At 35.9% G+C, this 20,438-nt stretch overlaps 1 protein-coding gene across 1 annotated transcript in view; it reads left to right on the top strand.

Moving 5' to 3' along the window:
- LOC126966329 (lachesin-like) overlaps nt 1-20,438 on the top strand; it is a 173,265-nt gene that overhangs the window by 88,665 nt on the left and 64,162 nt on the right. The window contains exon 6 of the mRNA XM_050810319.1: nt 19,772-19,900. Coding sequence (XP_050666276.1) covers nt 19,772-19,900 — 129 coding nt within the window. The remainder of the gene's footprint in view (nt 1-19,771; nt 19,901-20,438) is intronic.

The raw sequence follows: 20,438 nt of genomic DNA, 5'->3' as shown, positions 1-20,438 counted from the left end.
GACGGAGCACGCATGAGGCTAAACGCATAAATTGCCCAGCTAAAGTAACAGTTTCGTAATTATGTTACAGTATTGTTGTCAGTTGCACGTGAATAATTTATTAAATAATATAATAATTCAAATAGTGAAATGAATCTTTAGTCGTTATAATTGCAATCCTAGCTGATCCGACAGATATAGTTTTGTCCAAAGATCATGATTATCTTTTTTAAGTAATTATATTTAGGGTTAATGATTGATGATCTGATGACTGAGTCAAAAGCCCTTGGGAATAAACAAAGAAAGGTAGCTTTTAATTCGAAGCTGTTTTTATTATGAAAGCATGTGGACTGAACATTGAAAAGTGAAGGTAAGTCGATGTTAGATTAATTTTAGTACGTACTAAATTACATGTTTGCTTAATATTAATGACTAAAATTCAATACTAATTATCAATTACTCTTATATTAAATAAATATGATACTTTTATATATTTTTATAATACGAATGGCATAATAATTATACTACTATAATAATTTACCAGTGGGAGGCTCCTTTGCACAGGATGCCGGCTAGATTATGGGTACCACAACGGCGCCTATTTCTGCCGTGAAGCAGTAATGTGTAAGCATTACTGTGTTTCGGTCTGAAGGGCGCCGAAGCTAGTGAAATCACTGGGCAAATGAGACTTAACATCTTGTCTCAAGGTGACGAGCGCAGTTGTAGTGCCGCTCAAAATTTTTGGGGTTTCAAGAATCCTGAGCGGCACTGCATTGTAATGGGCAGGGCGTATCAGTTGCCATCAACTGAACGTCCTGCTCGTCTTGTCCCATATTTTCATAAAAAAAAAATATTAAATTAAATTTGTAACCAAATTTAGTGAACGATGCGGGCCTTGAGAACCCGAGAACGACCTCTCGGGTTCCGTCTGAGCGCTCTTCCAACTGAGCCAACCATTTGAGTGACTCATGGTTCGTAAATCTTGGTTGTTCAATTCTCAGGATATGGCTGAACATGAAAGAAAAATTTTATTTAATCCCAAAAGTGAGGGTTGTCGCTTTAAAAATAAAAATTGTGCATTTTTATTTTTAAATATATTATACTATTTATAAATTATCAAAACTTTTGGAGAGATTACTTACTTTATCTTTTAAATTGGCTTTTCAATCACGATAAGAACACACCTCAATACTAACATGTATTCTCAATATTATAAAAAATATCATCATATCAAATTTTTACTTGAAAAGAATATTGTCGGACTTGCAATACAAAATTACCAATTTTTATGTACAATCTTGTTTTACAATGTTTTTGTTTTGTTTTATCTGCTCACCTCGCGTATAAATTTTTTAAGTATATTTCTATTTCGCCATACCTCAATTCTGCACGGGTGAATAAAATATATTCAATGAACTAAATCACTTACGGATAGTTTAACCATCAACCGCAAATGTTTGGAAGTTCATTATATTTTAATAAGGGATATAGCACTTATTACACTTAACTGAATTAAGTCATAAGTGAATTTAGACAAGTATAATTGCATTCACCAAGCTAGCATCCTAAATTCAGAAATAAGGATGGTTTCTGACTGACTGAATCATTTAGAAGACTAATTAGAAACGCACTTAGGAAGGTGTAATCGCATTAAGTTACTGATTTCTGTCGTTCCTAACTCTTCGTGTGTGGAGGACGTATCTAAGTTTCATTTTATATTCCCGAACAATAGTAATAGCCCAATGAGTTTCAGGGATAATTTTTGTCAGCAGGGGTTTTTGTCAGCAGGGGTTGGGATAATATAAGAACTGAATTTTAAATCTTGATATGAATTTCCTGTTGCAATAAATCTTAGTGTTACGACCAATCTTTCTTTTGCAGTTGTCTCGTAGGATAAAAAAAGCAAGAGCTTTAGAATAAAATGTATCAGAACATTGAATAATCTGTCATGAATCATATGTATTTTTGATGTCTGGAGTCATCCTTGTATATGACAACGCCGACTTCGTCGCGCTTTAAGTGGTAACTGACTCAGTAACTAAATTTAGGACCGAGTAAACAGGAGCTTCTAATTTGTAGGATGCTTCTGAATTTAGACGATTAAATTCAGTCAAGTGTAAGCAATTTAGATTGATAATCTTAGGGATAACTAGTCCTACTTTAATGTCATTGGACTTTGCCATAAAATATCTTGACATTTTACCAAATATACAGATTTATACTATGTATTTTTATGTCATTAACAATGACATTTTGAAATTAATGAGCTTGCACCTATTACTAAAGATATCCGATGTGACTAATTTAATTTAATATAATATTATGATAAATAGCTTTTGCATAATTGTTGCTACTTTTTACATAAATAACATTATCTGATACTAAACCTTTGGGTTTCCACGGAAGACCAGCGTTGTGGATTCTATCGAAACCACAACTATGCTGAGTTGGGGGCCCATTGGCGTCATTAGATCATAATTAGATTAGTATAACTTTAAGAACTATTATCAGAATGTTTAATGACGTCAATAAACATTTTTTCTTTATTTCTTTAAACCATCGAAACAGAGCGATCTCCTTTTGCCCATTGTATTATTATTCAAGAAACAAATTAAATTTTAATGTGTCTCTATCCTAAAAAAGGCCCACTTATATTCATAGGTATTTTTGAAATAAAATTTTACAAATTTATGTTTCCTCGAAAACGAACGTTTTAGAATTAAAGGTAAGATAATTTATACGTTTAGATAGTCGATTTTACTGTATTACAACCGATAAAAACAGGCTTGGAATATAACTTTAGTGTGCGTGACAAGCTACGTCTTACACTCGCGATTTGTATGACACTTTGTGTTAGTGTGTGTTTTTTGACGTTTTCACAACTGTCATCGTCTATCTAGAGGTATGAATGATCTAAGAATTAAAGAAATGAAGCTAGGTCTATAATACAAAAAATATAGTTTCAGTTGAGTGTTAAATTGTATTTTTAATCGACTTCATAAAAGGAGGAGGTTCTCAATTCGTTGGTAGGTTTTTTTTTATGTTTGTTACCTCAAAACTGAACTGGGTGAACCGATTTTGATAATCCTTTTGATAATATGATATTTTTTTTTGATGTTTTTTATATTTACTAATAACAGCACTTCAATTGTAGGCGAATAAAAAGGGCGATTAGTATGCCCTAGCTAGGGCAGACTAGTCTGTAGACAGTAGCTAACTCTATTACAATGCAACTTGTCTTCAGTTTATTTTGCAACATTATTGTTGGAATGCTAACAATTTTAGTGCGCAACTAAAGTTTAAATTTGTTCGCACTAGCTCTATAAGTAAGAATTTTTAGTAGGGAATCAAATAAGCTATATACGTGGGAGGGATATAGGATAAATATAAGTGGGAGGCTCTTTTGCACAGGATGTCCGCTAGATTATGGAAACCATGAAGCAGTAATGTGTAAGCATTAGTGTGTTTCGTGAAAATCGTTTTCATCATTTCGTGTATGAAATGAGACTTAACATCTTATGACTCAAGGAGACGAGCGCAATAGTAGTGCCGCTCAGAAAATGTTGGGTTTTTCAAGTATCCTGAGCGGCACAGCCTGCTCGTCTCATCCCTTATTTTTGAAAAAAAAATCACCCATAGATTAGAATGTCTAGTACATTCTAATCTATGGGTGATTTTTTGTGTACATAGACAATAGATGACCTGATATGCGTTATCAATTTGATTTCTCAATTTGTTCGATAGCTTGTGGTTATCCAGTTTAATATTCAAAATATTAAGGAGGTAACTCAAAGCGTGGCTGACTGCTTACAACTTATCAATCAAAATCGGTTACAGTAACAATTGATGATTTTTTCTATCTTGCTGTTCACTTTAAGATATGTTCTTCTCTTTCGCATGTTTCGTTTGTCTATACGCTAGTGTATTGTAAGTCTATGCCACCACCTATATATAGTATATTTCCCATTATTCTCATGTACGCAGCCTTATGTTTTTTATTGTATATTGTGAACGCCAGCAGAAAAGCCAGAACGCTAAAACAATGAAATATCGCTTAAATTATCTTAAAAAAAATGTTTCAATACTTTTTTCGTAGCAGCTACGGTTTCTGAGATATAGCGAGTCAAAAAGTCTTAAAAGCTGTTAAAATATTGTTTAAAAGTGCTACCTATAAGGTAAAGTGTACTTTGCGCGCTTTTACAAGTTTTTGAATCGTTATATTTCAGAAACGTTGGCTCGTAGGAAAAAGTGTTGTTCCATTTTTCATAGCAAATTTTATGATCACTATTTCTAATTTTATCAAGAGTAATTTTATGATAAAACTTACCGTATTGCTGAAAATCGCATCAAAGGTAAAAAAAACTCATTTTTTGACCTTTGACCTTGAGTAAAAATTTTTCCATAGACGGGAATGATGGTGAACTTAAACATTTTATTCTATGAACAATTTTACTGATTTTCAGCTTGTTGGGAATTTATGCAACTTTAACCTTATATTTTGGTCTAGATTGATTGGATGTAAATGTCATATATGATGCATCATATATACCTACTCAGTGAAACAACTAATATTCAATAAACAGCACTGCACCCAGAGACGTCCGCTCTCAACTAATTACCTCTTGCAAGTGGCAATTCTGTTGTCCTCTGCATTTCTTATTTTCTCAATGTCACATGGTTAATGTCACTGTCTATATCGTGACAGTGACAGCATCGCTACGATGTTGGTGGACACAATTCTATTTTAAACATTATCATTTACTTAAATAATTTATATGTCTAAGACAGCTGTGAACACGTCGAAAAAACTGTTATCCTCTATTTTCAGGAAAGCACACACTAAAACAAAGTGACATAGATATCGCTAGTGTTAGACGTAGCTTTTCACGTACGCTAACATTATAAACCCTAGCCTATTGTCATGCATTGCCCAACAGAAAAAGGCTCTATCTAGACATATAATTTATCTATGATCATTAAATAATTATTATGACGGGTACTCATTATATATACTTTATAAATTTAAAGGTGTCGGCGATACCAGGATTCAAGCAGTTTGATTGAAATATCAGCTTTAAATTAATATTATATATATCTTGAGTACCTATCATAATAATTACTATGTTAAAGTTCCGCGATGATAAAAGTTTCAAAATACCTACATACCTACATACTGCCTATATTATCTTTAAGGTCACTATACAAATACTTATTCTTTTTTAATAGTTATAAGGGATGAGACGACCAGGACGTTCAGCTGATGGCAATTGATGCGCCGTGCTCATTACAATGAAGTACCACTCAGGATTCTTGAAATTCTGAGCGGCACTACAATTGCGCTCGTCAAATTGAGACATAAGATGGTTTTTTTTTTATGGTATAGGAGGACAAACGTGCGTACGGGTCACCTGCTGTTAAGTGATTACCGCCGCCCACACTCTCTTGCAACACCAGAGGAATCACAGGAGCGTTGCCGGCCTTTAAGGAAGGTGTACGCGCTTTTCTTGAAGGTACCCATGTCGTATCGTCCCGGAAACACCGCACAAGGAAGCTCATTCCACAGCTTCGTAGTGCGAGGAAGAAAGCTCCTTGAAAACCGCACTGTGGAGGACCGCCACACATCCAGATGGTGGGGATGATATCGTAACTTGTGGCGTGTCGTGCGAAGGTGAAATTCGGCGATAGGAATCCACCAACAATCCAGGAGGTTGAACAGCTCATCGGAACACTCCCCGTGATAAATGCGGTAGAAGACACACAATGAAGCGACGTCTCTACGCAACGCCAAGTGATCCAGCCGTTCACAGAGCGCTAGGTCCCCGACAATTCAAACTGCTCTGCGTTGCACGCGGTCGAATGGATCGAGCTGATACTGGGATGCACCAGACCAGAGATGACAGCAATACTCCATGTGAGGCCGGACCTGCGCTTTGTAGAGCGCTAGAATGTGGGCCGGCTTGAAGTATTGCCGTGCTCTATTTTTGACGCCCAGTTTCTTTGAAGCCAATTTGGCTTTGCCCTCCAGATGGCCACGGAATTGGAGACCCAGTATTCCGATCCTAGGCGAGTGATACGGCAAATGGGGTTTTTTTAGTGGTAAACGCATAAACTTGAGTCTTCTGGGGGTTAAATTGGACAAGGTTCATTTTACCCCATTCCGCGACCTTCTCGAGAGAGGACTCGATAGAAGACACAAGTTTCTCCCGGGAGAGACCTGCATGGCCCGATGTATACGGCATCACCAGTGCTATCGTCTGTATAGCAATGCATGTTGGCGGTGTCCAACATATCATTGATATGCAGAAGAAACAGCGTGGGAGATAGCACACAGCCTTGGGACACTCCAGCGTTCACGGGCTTGGGATTCGAGCAATAACCGTCGACAACGACCTGTATGCTGCGCCCAGTGAGAAAGCTGGAGGTCCACTTGCACAAGCTCTCGGGAAGCCCAAATGATGGAAGTTTTGCGAGGAGCGCCGTGTGCCATATACGATCAAAGGCCTTCGCTATATCGAGACCAACTGCCAGGCCTTCCCCCTTGCTTTTAATAGCCGCCTCCCATCTATGTGTTAGGTATACCAGAAGATCGCCAGTCGACCGACCATGGCGAAAGCCGTACTGCCGGTCGTTGATCAACTGGTGACCCTCAAGGTATACCAAGAGCTGGTGGTTAATTATGCTTTCCATGATTTTGGAGAGTAGGGAGGTAATAGCAATAGGCCTGTAGTTTGCCGGATCCGAACTGTCTCCTTTTTTTGGGATCGGATGGACAAGGGCAGACTTCCATGAATCAGGGACTACGCCTTTGGAATAAGAGTGCTGGAATAAACGCGTTAGCACCGGCGTCAACTCAGGGGCACACGTTCTAAGCACGATTGGAGAAATGCCATCCGGCCCGCTCGACTTCCTGACGTCCAACGAAAACAGAGCTCGCCTAAGAGTCTTCTGTCGGAACTGTACTTCAGGCATGGAGCTCTGACACCGCGGGATGGTCGGCGGTGTTTTTCCGTTGTCGTCAAGAGTCGAGTTGGAGGCAAAAAGAGTGCACAGGAGATCGGCTTTCTCTTTTGCCGTATGGGCCAGGGTGGCATTCCTCATGTGCAACAGCGGCATGGACGGCTGGTTGAAGTTACCAAGAGCAGCTTTGGATAACGACCAGAACTTGCGTGTTCCGGTCGGGTAGCTGGAAAGCTACTCGCCAATTTTGACGACGTGCTTCGATTTCGCACGGGCGATTTGCCGCTTAAAAAATCTGGAGGCACGGTTATATTTCCTCTTCAGAACTTTGCAGTTCGGATCCTTTGAGCCCAGCGCCGCAACACAAGTTCGATACGCCTGTTTTTTGCAGTCAGATGCTGCTTTAACTGACGCATCGAACCAGGGCTGTGATCTGCCACCGATCGGTACTACAGAGCTTGGTATAAAAATGTCCATGCCCTGCAGTATCACATCGGCTACTGCAACGGCGCAGGCACTAGGATCATCCGAAGGGAAACAAACCCTGCCCCAAGGGTAGGATGCAAAAAAGGAACGCATCCTATCCCAATCTGCTGACTTGTAGTGCCAAACGCGGCGGGTCGCTGGTGGTCTGCGACGTTGGCGTCGGATAGGCACTACACTCCTGACCAGGCAATGGTCGGATGTTCCGAGAGGGGCGTCGACAGAGACCTGGTAACCATCGGGATGTATAGTCAGCAGAAGATCTAATAAGGACGGCATGTGGCTATCCACATCCGGGAGCCGCGTTGGCGACTCAACCAATTGGGACAGACCATACGCCAATTCAAAATTATGTACAGATCGCCCTGCGTAGTCTGTAGTACGTGATACAAGCCATTCGGCATAGTGCCCGTTGAAATCACCCAAGACTACGATTTCAGCGGAGGGGATCTGATCAAGCACGTCATCAAATGCCGCTTGAACGCAGCCCATGAGGTGCTCCGTTTCTGCGTTACCACTATAGGACCTGTAGACACACGCATAGATGCGGACGCGGTCCTCTAAATCTGCGCCGAGCCAGAGAGTAGACAGGTCCCTACCCTCAAAATTGCCGAGACGGCGACAGCTAAAGGACAGGGGGGGGGAAGGACGGGGGGGGGAATGGTCTCCGGTCCTCGACACTAACCTATGCGAAACATAGTGGCACTAGGCCGCTACTTCACGCCGGTATTCTGTGCGAGTGTGGTAAGTAACCCGGATGAGTCTGGCCCGATTGTGCTGACGTCATAAGACGGAAGCGTGACTCTCCCACTTTCAAAAAGCCCGTAGTCACCTCTTACGACACCCTTGGACCTGGGGCTACCCTATTCTTTTTACGCCACGGGGCAGCACAGGGCTGTTGGGTCTCATTTACCCAGTAATTTCACGGTACGGTGCCCCACAGACCGAAACACAGTAATGCTTACACATTACTGACACACGACAGAAATAGGCGCCGTTGTAGTACTCATTATATAGCCGGCATCCTGTGCAAAGAAGCCCTCCACTGGTACTTTATAATAACAAGTATAAAGCTAAAGATAATATTCATGTCGGTTAATGCAGAACGGAACTAATGTAGTCATTTTCAAATAAATCATGAAATAACGTACAATTTATTGGTCTGGGATATCATGCAAATTTTATGACTGAACGTTTGCATGACGTTGCCTTATTATTAGGTTACTGAATTAGTCATTTAGTTTTACTATCATTATTATGTTATATTTTAATATAAAATTTATCATAATTTATGAATGAAACAAAAAATGACTTACTGTTCAAACAATAAGTCTAACAGGAACGTTGACGGTATTAAAAAAACATATTTAAAGGTTCTAAGTAGAAATTTTTATTATGAAAAGAGTAACTACATTATAACATTGTAATAATTTGATGACTTTTAGGTAGTTTAATATTCTTCGAAACTCTAAAAATGATCATTAAGTTGTAGAAGAATATGTAATTATTTTTTCACTTTTACGTTTTGGATTAGCTTTTTTTAAATCGGTTTAGTTTTTGTTACTTTATTTTTTATTTTTAGTGAAGATAACTTACTGCTTGTATTATGTAGACCTACTAAACGTGCTGCTCATATGGGACAGCGCCGCTTAAATGAAATAAACAAGGTCAGGGAGAAATGACTATCTCAACAGAGGAAATCTCCCTCGAGGACAATTTCAAAGGAGACTTGCGAATAAAGCAAAAATAGATAACACTTGCGTCATGTTGCAATTCAGCAACGAACGTAAGCGCATTGCAATTTGATTATAAACAGACAGAAATACTGCCACCGTCACTGTGAGGGCGTTCTATTGATCATCATGTTAACGACATTACGGTAGGTGACCCTAATATCTGGATAGCATATAAAAGATTCGTATTTGTTTATTTGCTACTAAGAATTGAAGAGTTCCGTGACTTTGTATTGGATCTAATAATCAAAACCACTGACACAGATCAGAACACAGTCTATCCTTGATTATATATCCTCTCCAATAAAAAAATTATGGTCGAATTTATATGGTTTTCCCTGGAGGCCATTATCAGAACTGGATAAATGGAACTACACGAAAAACACCAGCTTTCAAATAAAAAAAGAATCATCGAAATCGGTTCGCCCAGTCAAAAGTTCTGAGGTAACAAACAAACGGGTATACAAAAATAATACGGGTTGCACTCCGGGTGTGCCGGAAGAAGTGAAAACTTGAACATTAACGTTGTGCATTTTTGAATATTTTCGATTGGTTTGGGAATAATTTCGCATCAATTGCTTCGTTTGTCAGTATAAAAGTACTAGCATTTATGTGGTTAAATACAATAATATTCATTTATTGCATTATCGTACTAAAAATGACAATTTATATTACATAAAAATTTACTCTTGAGAACTTATTATAAAGATACATAAAAAAGTATATCTTTCAGAAAAACCAACTTTCATCCATAATGTGAACGACTGAGAGTTTAACATTTTATACTCATCCCAAGAGAAGTGATCAACGCCGATAAAGAAGCTTTTTCTTCAAAAAAAACCGTAGAATTGAGAACCTCCCTTATTTTTTGAAGTAGGTTAAAAATTTGTGTCTAAGATGCACGGACCATATTATTAGTTATAAATACGATGACTATTTTGAATTCAATTGTGACTGAAGAAAATATAAAACTTAAACCGACCCAAAAGCAAAAATGATATAAAGATTATACCAAAGCATTGATACTACAGCGCCCAACTCCAAGTATTATTCAAATCACAATTCACATAAATATCAACTGGGGAAGTGAAATCGAAATTTTCGAATGAATACACAATTTTATTGTGACTTTAGAGACAATTTATCATAGAGTTAGTGACGATAGACAGCCAAGAAGTTTAAGAAACGTTAGCAAATAAATCAAAGCTTAAAATATTCACTATTGAATCTTAGCAGTAAATCAGACCGCGGTACCTCAGAGCTCCTATTACCATTCACACCGCCCTTTGTAATCCCAGAGGATTACAACCTCCAGACCGTTGGGGAATAATTACTTACCTACTCATCTCTGTATTCTCCAAAATAAAGAGCCAGATAAAGGAGTATCTTAAGATTAAATCAAACAATGTCTAAGTAATGTTCGCCCATCAATATTATCTTAGTCTTTGAAACTTCGTTTTCCCTTACTCTATTCAACTCTTGATAGTTTCCAATTAATAATGCAAAATTAATTATTCCTGTTGAACGGTTTTTGTTTTTATTCTATTAAACAAATTACGGACTGTTTGATTTTGAAACTTTTAAATGCTGCTCATTAAATATGAAGCCGATATCAACTTTTGTAATAAATATTGCTGCATAATTTATTTCAAGCGTATCGAATAATTCCACATTAATTATTGCTGAAAATTGTTTGTCAATTTTTGCTCGGAATTTTGTACCTACTGAAATAATTCGGTATTAAAATTTAAATTCATATGTATTTTTTTAAATGTAATTATGTAAGTCACTTATTGTACGTCACAATCTACCACCGATTCGAAAATATACGCCTCAGACCTGAATATGCGAAAGAACTTAGCGGGAATTTTTTCAAATTTATTTTGTAACAATATTTAAAAAAAATAGCCTGACAGCGATCGCTCCATTCCCAAGATGCGGTCTCATTAAGAAAGACAATAATGTTATAGTAACCTTCACCACACAAACATTTTAACAATTCTATAGAATTTTAACATTATTATCACATTTTCTAGAAAATTCGATAAATACGAATGCATCGAGCTTAAATATGGTACAACATACATAATATGATTGTTTCCCAGGGTGGTAGACTGAGATAACGGACTTTCAGTTGCTCCAGTTCTGCTATACCAGTGGGAGGCTCCTTTGTACAGGATGCTGCCTAGATTATGGGTACCACAGCGGTGCCTATTTCTGCCGTGAAGCAGTAATGTGTAAGCCTTATTGTGTTTCGATGGGATGGGCACCGTAGTAGTGAAACTACTGGGCAATTGCGAATGAACATCTTATGTCTCAAGGTGCAATTGTAGTGCCCCTCAGAATAATTGAATTTTTCAAGATTCCTGAGTGGCACTGTAGTGTAATAAGCAGGGCGTATCAATTACCATCAGCTGAATGTACTGATCGTATCATCCCTTACTGTCATAAAAAAAAAACATGTTTGGCTTCTTTCGCTCTCATCAGACCTCACCAAATACAAATATTTTAATTCAAAAAATCATTTAAACGTCTTATTGAAAAACTACCCCCCATTCGACCAGAGAAGAACGGGTGCAAGATTATAAAAATATAGATTACGAAATATTAAGAAAATCATTTATGTTATAATAATCTTTAACACACAGACGTTTTTTAACATTTTCTTAAATTTCGTCACACATTAATTGTTTATACAATTTCTGCGAGCACAGACACAATAAAATACTTACTAACTCGACTGAACCGAGTAGTAGGCATAACATGTTTATGATTGTTAGAAGGTTGTCGGTACTCTTGTCCTGGGTAATTGACCTTAATGAACAATTTCTTTCAACAGCTCCCAATTTTCTTTATTAATATTTTTACACAAAAAACAAAATCTTGCCAACCCTAAATAGTTTTTTGGCAATTAATTGTACTTAAATAACATTATATTATGTACACCTACTTACCTGCTATGGAAAAAACGATTTATCTAATATTCTAAATTACGAAACAAGTAAAATATAAGTAGGCGAATATCCGAATCCAGATTATAGTTGTAAGTTAAGTGAATTCGTGACGAGTAGCAATTGGAAACTGAAGTGACAGGCTGATTAATCGGTAGGTTCTGCTTAACCCTACCGCATTCGGAGCGCTTTCTGCCATCAGTCAATTCATTAACTTAACAAAGTACTAACAGTAATGACTTTCACAGTGAACCGTACAGGCGTACGGCCATTGGGATTGCCTTGCATTCAACCTAAAGTATTATTCATTCGAAATCACACGTATACGAGATCCGTAGTACAGAGTCGTAAATTATGCAGCACCCTGTAGCCGGAGCTATGGAAATCGAAACGATAATTTAAGGGTTGTCAATGTCATCTAACTTGAAGTTCATTAATTCCTATGCGTATTTATTGTAGCTAATCTTCCAAATGCCCAAACTGATTTTGACGAGCATTCGATGGCATATATTTCGTATTATCTATAGGAACTAGGGCATGTTATTATGCCTAATATATAAAATTCTCGAGTCATGGTGTTAAACTTTGAACTCCTCCGAAACGGCTTGACCGATTCTCATGAAATTTTGAGTGCATATTGGGTAGATCTGACAATCGGACATCTATTTTTCATCCCCCTAAATAATGCATTGACGACAAACCTCTGTGGTTTTTACAATGGATCTTATTTGTTCACATTTTGTAAAATATGTATTTCGATAAACAAATAAAAAATATGTTAAGGGTGATCCACACGATTTTTTTTTTTATTTTTTTTATTTTTTTTAAATTTGATTATGAGTCAGCACTAAAAAAATACATGCAACTTAAAATTTTCACCTATCTACGATCAACAGTTACTTTTGTATCGCGATTTTAATATCGGCAATACAGCGTTTGCTGGGTCAGCTAGTTGGCTATAAAATACAAATAGTAATGACGTAACATGTCGAAAATACAAATAATAGAATAGAATAATAATTTATTTATTTCCCATAGAGAGGGACAACAATATAACATATTACTACACTTGATAAACTTTATGAAGATACATCACTCCATAAAGGATCTTTCACAAAACGTAAACTATTTCACTGAAGGCCATTTGTAACATAAAATCTATCTTATTAGTAGATAGGAGAGTAAATATTGATTTAAACAAGACGTCTAAGAATATTACAATCCCAACTATCCTTGGATTATTACCAACTATTTCATTGTAAACGTATTAATTAATTAGAAGTAATTAGTAGTTCTTTAATGAACTTTTAAATCAACATAAACGATTACTTCTGTTAGGGTGTGTTTAGTTAATTTGTTCCGAAATTAAGAAAAAAAACAACGCTTAAAAAACCAACTTCAAAAACTAAAAAGTACAAAATAGCTTAGTTAAGATTTCAATTAATACATCTCTGCTGCAAACCTAACACATTTTAAATTAATAAAATGCTATTACTTATATGCTACCCATTGATAGGTTTGAAGTAGGTACCTACACTTGCCACACGTGACTTTGAGCGGAATAACTTCACTTAGAACAAAACTATTAAATGTATGGGTCCAAATGGCAACTATTTCGCACCTAACTAAAGAAGAAACACGTAAATCAGATCATAAATATCAGCGTAATCGGCTTACATACATAAAAATATACCAATCGAATTGAGAACCTCCTCCTTTTTAATGTCCGTAAATTTTTTATTATTTTTTATTTATAAAATACAAATTACATAAAGGTTTCATAGCTATAAGAACCACTGAGGTTTGTCCTATTGCTAAATTAGTCTGCAGACTTACGACAACAAAGTAATTAATAATTCAACGACAATTAGTTTAAAAATTAGAGTTATTCAAATGTTTTGAGCCCCCTTGTAAACTCCGCTAAGATTCATCTTCAATCAATCCAACGCGTGTTTCACCTCTACACGAGGCATCCACGGGAGATATTAGCTCGCCAAATTCTGTCACGAAACGCTGGTCTTTCGTCAATTATGGATTTGGAGCAAAAGATCGCCTAATTCAATAAATTTTCAAAATGATAGTTATTAGAGGTTGAAAGGAGTACCACCCAATATGAAAATAAATAACTTTTATGACCTTTATTCTCAACGAACTTGAACTGCGATCTATTTTAAATTACGTTACGTCACGTAGAGTCATCAATTTGAGTGAAGAACTCTAATTAAAGAAGCTGTAACAAGTTACCTCCATAAATCTGAGCAGGAAACAATACAGGCTATTTATTACAAGTCAATGTAACCTCTCGCAATATTCTAATCAATGAGTCACGTCAATGGAGTCAGCGAAGCTTAGTTTATTACGACTTTTGACCTTTAAATAAGCTTTTTTATGATAGTAAGGGACGTGACAGAATTGTAATTGATACGCCCTGCCCATGACAATGCAGTGCCGCTCAGGATTCTTTAAAAACCATAAATTCTGAGCGGCACTACAATTGCGCACGTCACCTTGAGACTAAAAATGTTAAGTCTCATTTGCCCAGTAATTTCACTAGCTACGGCGCTTTTCAGACTGAAACACAAAAATATAAGTTATATCTATAATATACCCGGCATCCTGTGGAAAGGAGCTTTCCACTGGTGAAAACTTTAAATCAACTTAAAATAAAAATGGAAAGGTCTACTAAAATAATTTTAAAAATTTAACTATTGCGCCAAATCTAATGTAAAAAGCAGTTACAATTACACGCGTTTTAATCTCTTAAGAAGTGTTTTATTTAAATGATTAACTCGCATTCATCAAAGAAAATACATGCATCTATAACGCGGTATCGTTATAACGGATATTATATATATATATATATATATATATATATATATATCACGGTATAACACAGGCATTCATTAACATAACTAAAAGTGTCGTGTCATTACGAGGCAAACAACAAAATAGTTGATTTTTTTAATGCATTGTAATGACAATGCAGCGCCGTTCAGGATTCTTGGAAACCCAAAAATTCTGAGAGGCACTACAATTGCGCTCGTCACCTTAATTAAGTCTCATTTGCCCAGTAATTTCACAAGCTACGGCGCCTTTAAATTATTATTATTATTACGAATTACGAGGTCGTAAGATCGCGTTATACAGGAATTTCCCTATAAAGAATATCTGTTCCGCATTATAGGGGCTATTACCTGTACTATGAGTTTTGTACCCAAATTTAAATAATATCGAAGTGCCTATTTATATTGGCAAATAAAACTTTTTTATGACGTATTTATACGAAAACTAATTATTTCAAACATAATTATATCTGCAAACATGCTGGACGTACTACAGTACCTAGGCAATCTCATTAGGATGCGATATGCATCATTATGAGTCTCAATATCTCAGTATCAATATGCTGGGAGAGTTTCTTGCGCCGCTTCTTCTCTCTCAGAGCGCCATTTGTTTCCGAAGCGGTAGTAGTATCTAGTAGTATAAGAAATGACATCAAAAAGAATTCTAAAGGAATCAATTTTGAGAAAATAAATGCCTTTTATGCCTTTTATGCCTTTATTATACTGCACCCTAATGGTGCCATAGGCCATTCGAGTGAAGTTTGACCACAATTGACATGTATAAAAATTTTGACAATATGTTTTGGATAAATAATGATAATAAAATAAATCAATTCCAATTCAAATATTTTTATTTAAATTGGATCTGACATCACTTATTGAAAGTCCAAAAACTATCACCAATTCCAAAACTAGCCTCAGACCTGAGAAATAATTTAATTAATGAAAAAATTTTAATTAATTGCAAAATAATATTATACAATCAAACTTATTATTTAATAGCATGAAGGTGGTTGTTTCATTACCAATCTGTGGTATCATTAAGAAAGTCATTTATGTCATACTAACCTTCACCACACAAACGTTTTTTAACAATTCTTTTTCCATAACTTCGGTTCCATAATAGGTTTTTTTTACTTTGAAAATCGGTGAAGTGTCGTTCGTATACAATACTACCCTATGTTATTTTCTATAAGACTAGGAAGATCATTTACATAGACAAGGAAGGGAAACAGTCCAAGAATATACCCTTGTGGAACCCTCATACTGAGAGGAGTCCCAGGAGATCTCCTGCCATTCACGTCGAGCTTCTGAATTCTATTGCTTAGATATGAAATCAGAAGATCGAGTGCAGTTCCTTTAATGCCATAGTGACATAGCTTCCCGACCAGCGTTGATTGTTGAACAGCAAATAAAATAATGTAACAAACAAATTATTCGACAAAAGCTAGTGATATATAATAATTATATTGTGCAAATATATTATAAGTGAAAGAGCGTGTCGCGTGCTTATTTGCTTCATATTTTAGAGTAAATTATGTAGATAAGCGAATGAATGGAGTAAACTTACCCAGAGATGCAAATTAACTCTGTCATACTTCTATTCGACGCTTTCATGTAGCGAACAAAGTTTGACACAGATATTATATTAGTATGAATATTATATTAATTCCTATGATTTATCACACTTTTGATTTAATTAATTTGCAAAGTTAAGTTCCCATTTGTATAAAATTCAATTGATCTTCCATTTTTGATTTTATATTTTTTAATAAGTAGGTATTTTTATACTTTGACTACTGTCTGTGACAGCCTAGCCTAGTAGTGGTAAATCTAAGCTCGAAGTTAAGAGTTGTGCCTTTGGAAACATCAATGCGTCGTGCTCGTGAATGGGCACAACTTTTGGTGGCAGGATAATCCTGTTACCAGAAACTCTGCTTCAGATTCTTAAAATTAAAGTTATTATATTTTTTATAATCGCGTATAAATATCATTTTTATTTTTGGTGGGTGTAGATAATGCAATTACTGTACTCAATAACCTTTGTTTTGTATTAATGTACATTTACTTTTTTGTCTTTTGACGTTTGAGTATTTTTTTTTGTTTCATCACTAAACTTTACATAATTGTAATTGAAATGATTTGTAAAACGATGAAAATGTAAATGTTGATTTAAAAGAGTGGCAATGAGTTTCTTGCTTCAATGAGAAGAATATTTTTTTGACATTCATAAGTGTCATTTCCGTTGCCTACATGAAGGATAGTGATTTTGATTTGATTGGAATCAATTATGTGAACATAAATAAATGCTTATGAATATACGTGGATATTATATCATAGAATGTATCTAACATAATATTTAGATAGTCCGTGTGAAAGTGTAGTGTATTTTTTATGGTAGAGGAGTACAAATTAGCGTACAGTTTCGCTGATGTTAAGTGATCACTGCCGCCAATATTCTCCTGGGGAATCACAGGACCTTTTAGGAACATGTATGTATGGACGTGACAATTATTGTTATTATTAAAAAATGCAGATAATAGTTTACTAATACGAACAGAGCGTTCCTTGAATGAAAGTCACCTAATTGGGACGCATTTTGACATTAAGTGACTTTTGTTTGGCAAATCTATATGAACTAGGCCGGCTAGATTATGAGTGCCACAATAGCGCCTTTCCTACTTCCTCACCTGTTATAAAAAGAAAATGCAAATAATTTTCCCACTTGATTGAATACACCTGAGCCTAACAACCAGTAACAATAATATAATTTTAAGTCTTTTCCGAAGAAAACGATGTAATATTTAAAGTAAAACAACAAAAATACCTGTTAAAAGTAATATTCGTATTTTTTATCCTTGTTATGATGAGTGATGATTTCTAGATATTTTTAAATATATTTTATAATTTAAATGAATTATTTTTCTTATTTTATTTAATAAAACACTATTTAAGATAATAATACAATATTACTTTCCTAAACTTTCTACGAAGCAGTATTGTTAAATGTACGTAAAAGTAGCATCTAAGCAATATTAAACATTTTTTGAAAACAATTCGGGTCCAAGTATTTTAAATGAAATATTTTACAATAATTAACAAAGCGCCTATCTAAATATTCACTCATAAAGAAGGTACTTAAGTTTAGAGCATCTCTTGACTTATGACACATCGACAGCTCAAGTTTATTCAACGACCTATCCCCAAACATAATTTCTGTAGAGTCGCCTATTTATATTTAAATTTATTACCCAAAACTTTATTTTAAAAGAAACTAATTATGACACTGTTCTTCAAACCTTCTTTGGATTGAATTTGAATACCTTATTTCAATATCACGTATGTGTAGACTTTATTTCAATTTAATAAAAGAAGTTTGACAGATATTTTATTATATTTGAAAATTCGTTGTATACTTACAATTACTTAAACCCACATATGCAAACCTTTAAATAATAATGTTTTGCCTAATAATGCATTTAAAAACTAATATTATTGTAGGTCCCTTAAAGGATTTATTGGAATAAATCAATAAACCCTACAAGTGATATTCAACTTTTACAAATATTGTATGAAAAGACAACTCCATTGCATTCGTTGTTCAAGTTGTTTGCTAACGAAGCGACGACGTCGAGCCGCACGGCCAAAAGCTCTACACTTTAAACCATCAACTCCCTTCTAACCATCATCCCCTTTTGAAAATATTTCCCCAGCTTTTTATCCTCTTGTTTGAATAATGGCTGTAAATGTACTTGGGTGGAATTCGAACAAGGTGTCAAGAAAACAGTTGGAGTTCAAACCACTAACCGCATTTGTTTATAGAAGCATGTCTGCTTGTGGTGTTTCGAAGTGTTTTCGAAGGCTTCTCGGTGAAATGTAAAGTAAGCACTAGACTCAATTGTGTGTAAACGTTTATCGTAACGATCCACGTCGGCAAATATTTTCAGAAGCCATAAAGTTTTAAAGGCTCAGTAGACGTGCCAAAATATTTGACAAACACTTCAGTGTTTTGAATTATTTATAACCAAATTATTAATAAACTTTTGTTCAGCGATAAAGAAAGGTGTTACCATAATATTTTGATTGCGTTACCTTTGGTGCTTGTTCGTGGAAGTAAATAAAAAAATATAAGTAATTATTTTAAGCATTACTGTATTTTAACCTTAACAAACCTCAACTTAACAAATTTTAACATGCTTGATGTTATTCATATGTTATGAGCCTCTTTGAGTGTAAATTCCGCTAAGATTTGTCTTCAATCAATTCGAAACGTGTTTCGCCTCGACACGAGGCATCCTCAGAAGATGTTGACTCGCCAAATTCTGGCACGAGACTTGATGTTTCTTATCTGTTATGTCATTGAGACTCTAGAATTACTTTATGTCACTATCAAATTTATACATAGAAGGGGTTTGGTTGTTAACGATTACTTTACGTAGTGTTTTTTTTTATGAAAATACGGGACGAGACGAGCAGGACGTTCAGCTGATGGTAATTGATACACCGCTCAGGATTTTTGAAAAGCCCAAAAATTCTGAGTGGCACTACAATTGCGGTCGTCACCTTGAGACATAAGATGTTAAGTCGCATTTGCGCAGTAATTTTACTAGCTACAGCGCCCTGCAGACCAAAACACAGTAATTTTTACACATTACTGCTTCACGGCAGAAATAGGCGCCGTTGTGGTACCCATAATCTAGCCGGCATCCTGTGTAAAGGAACCTCCCACTGGTAAAAACGTATTTATTAAAGGGATTGTGTCAGACAACTAAGAAAGATGTAAATAATTTTAATTGTGAAGTGCTTAACGTTAATGTGCTTTCAGTGACGTCACTCGAGGGCGAAGTGGTGAACCTGACGAAGGTGACTCGATCGGAGATGGGCGCTTATTTATGCATCGCGGCTAACGGCGTGCCTCCCTCCGTCAGTAAGAGGATAATGCTCCACGTGCATTGTGAGTCATCAATCTCTTTGACTATATGACTAAAAATTTTAAAAGAAATTAATTTTACCTCTCAAACTATTGCCTGACTAAGTGATTCAACGGAGCTCTTCTGGTTGATTCCAGCGGCGAAATTCCACCAACAGACATTACGTAAAAACTCTAAGTATCACCTGCACCACGTTGACGTCTGACACTCCACAACCGCGCGTTTTGCAAGGAATTTCCTGCCAATAACCGGCTGCTGTTTTCCCGAACAAATACGAATTAGGGACCTTCAGAAAAAGAGCATACTCTCAACCTTAAGACCGGCAACGCATCTCTTGTTGTTGCGGATGTGCATGGGAGGTTGCCTCACCACTCCCCATCCCGTGTGGCTCTTGTCCGTTTCATTTATTTATTTATTTAAAACATCATAAAATCCACAGAACTTAAATTAGGTTATAATACTATTTGTAGGACTTACATCTAATAACGGATTTACAATATTATATGTGTGTGTGTCGACTCAGTGGGACTTGGAATAGAGACGTGTGTCTAGTGCGAACTG

Source organism: Leptidea sinapis, chromosome 10 (genome assembly GCF_905404315.1).
Source record: "Leptidea sinapis chromosome 10, ilLepSina1.1, whole genome shotgun sequence".
NCBI lineage: Eukaryota > Metazoa > Arthropoda > Insecta > Lepidoptera > Pieridae > Leptidea > Leptidea sinapis.
This window is presented reverse-complemented; position numbering and strand designations above follow the sequence as displayed.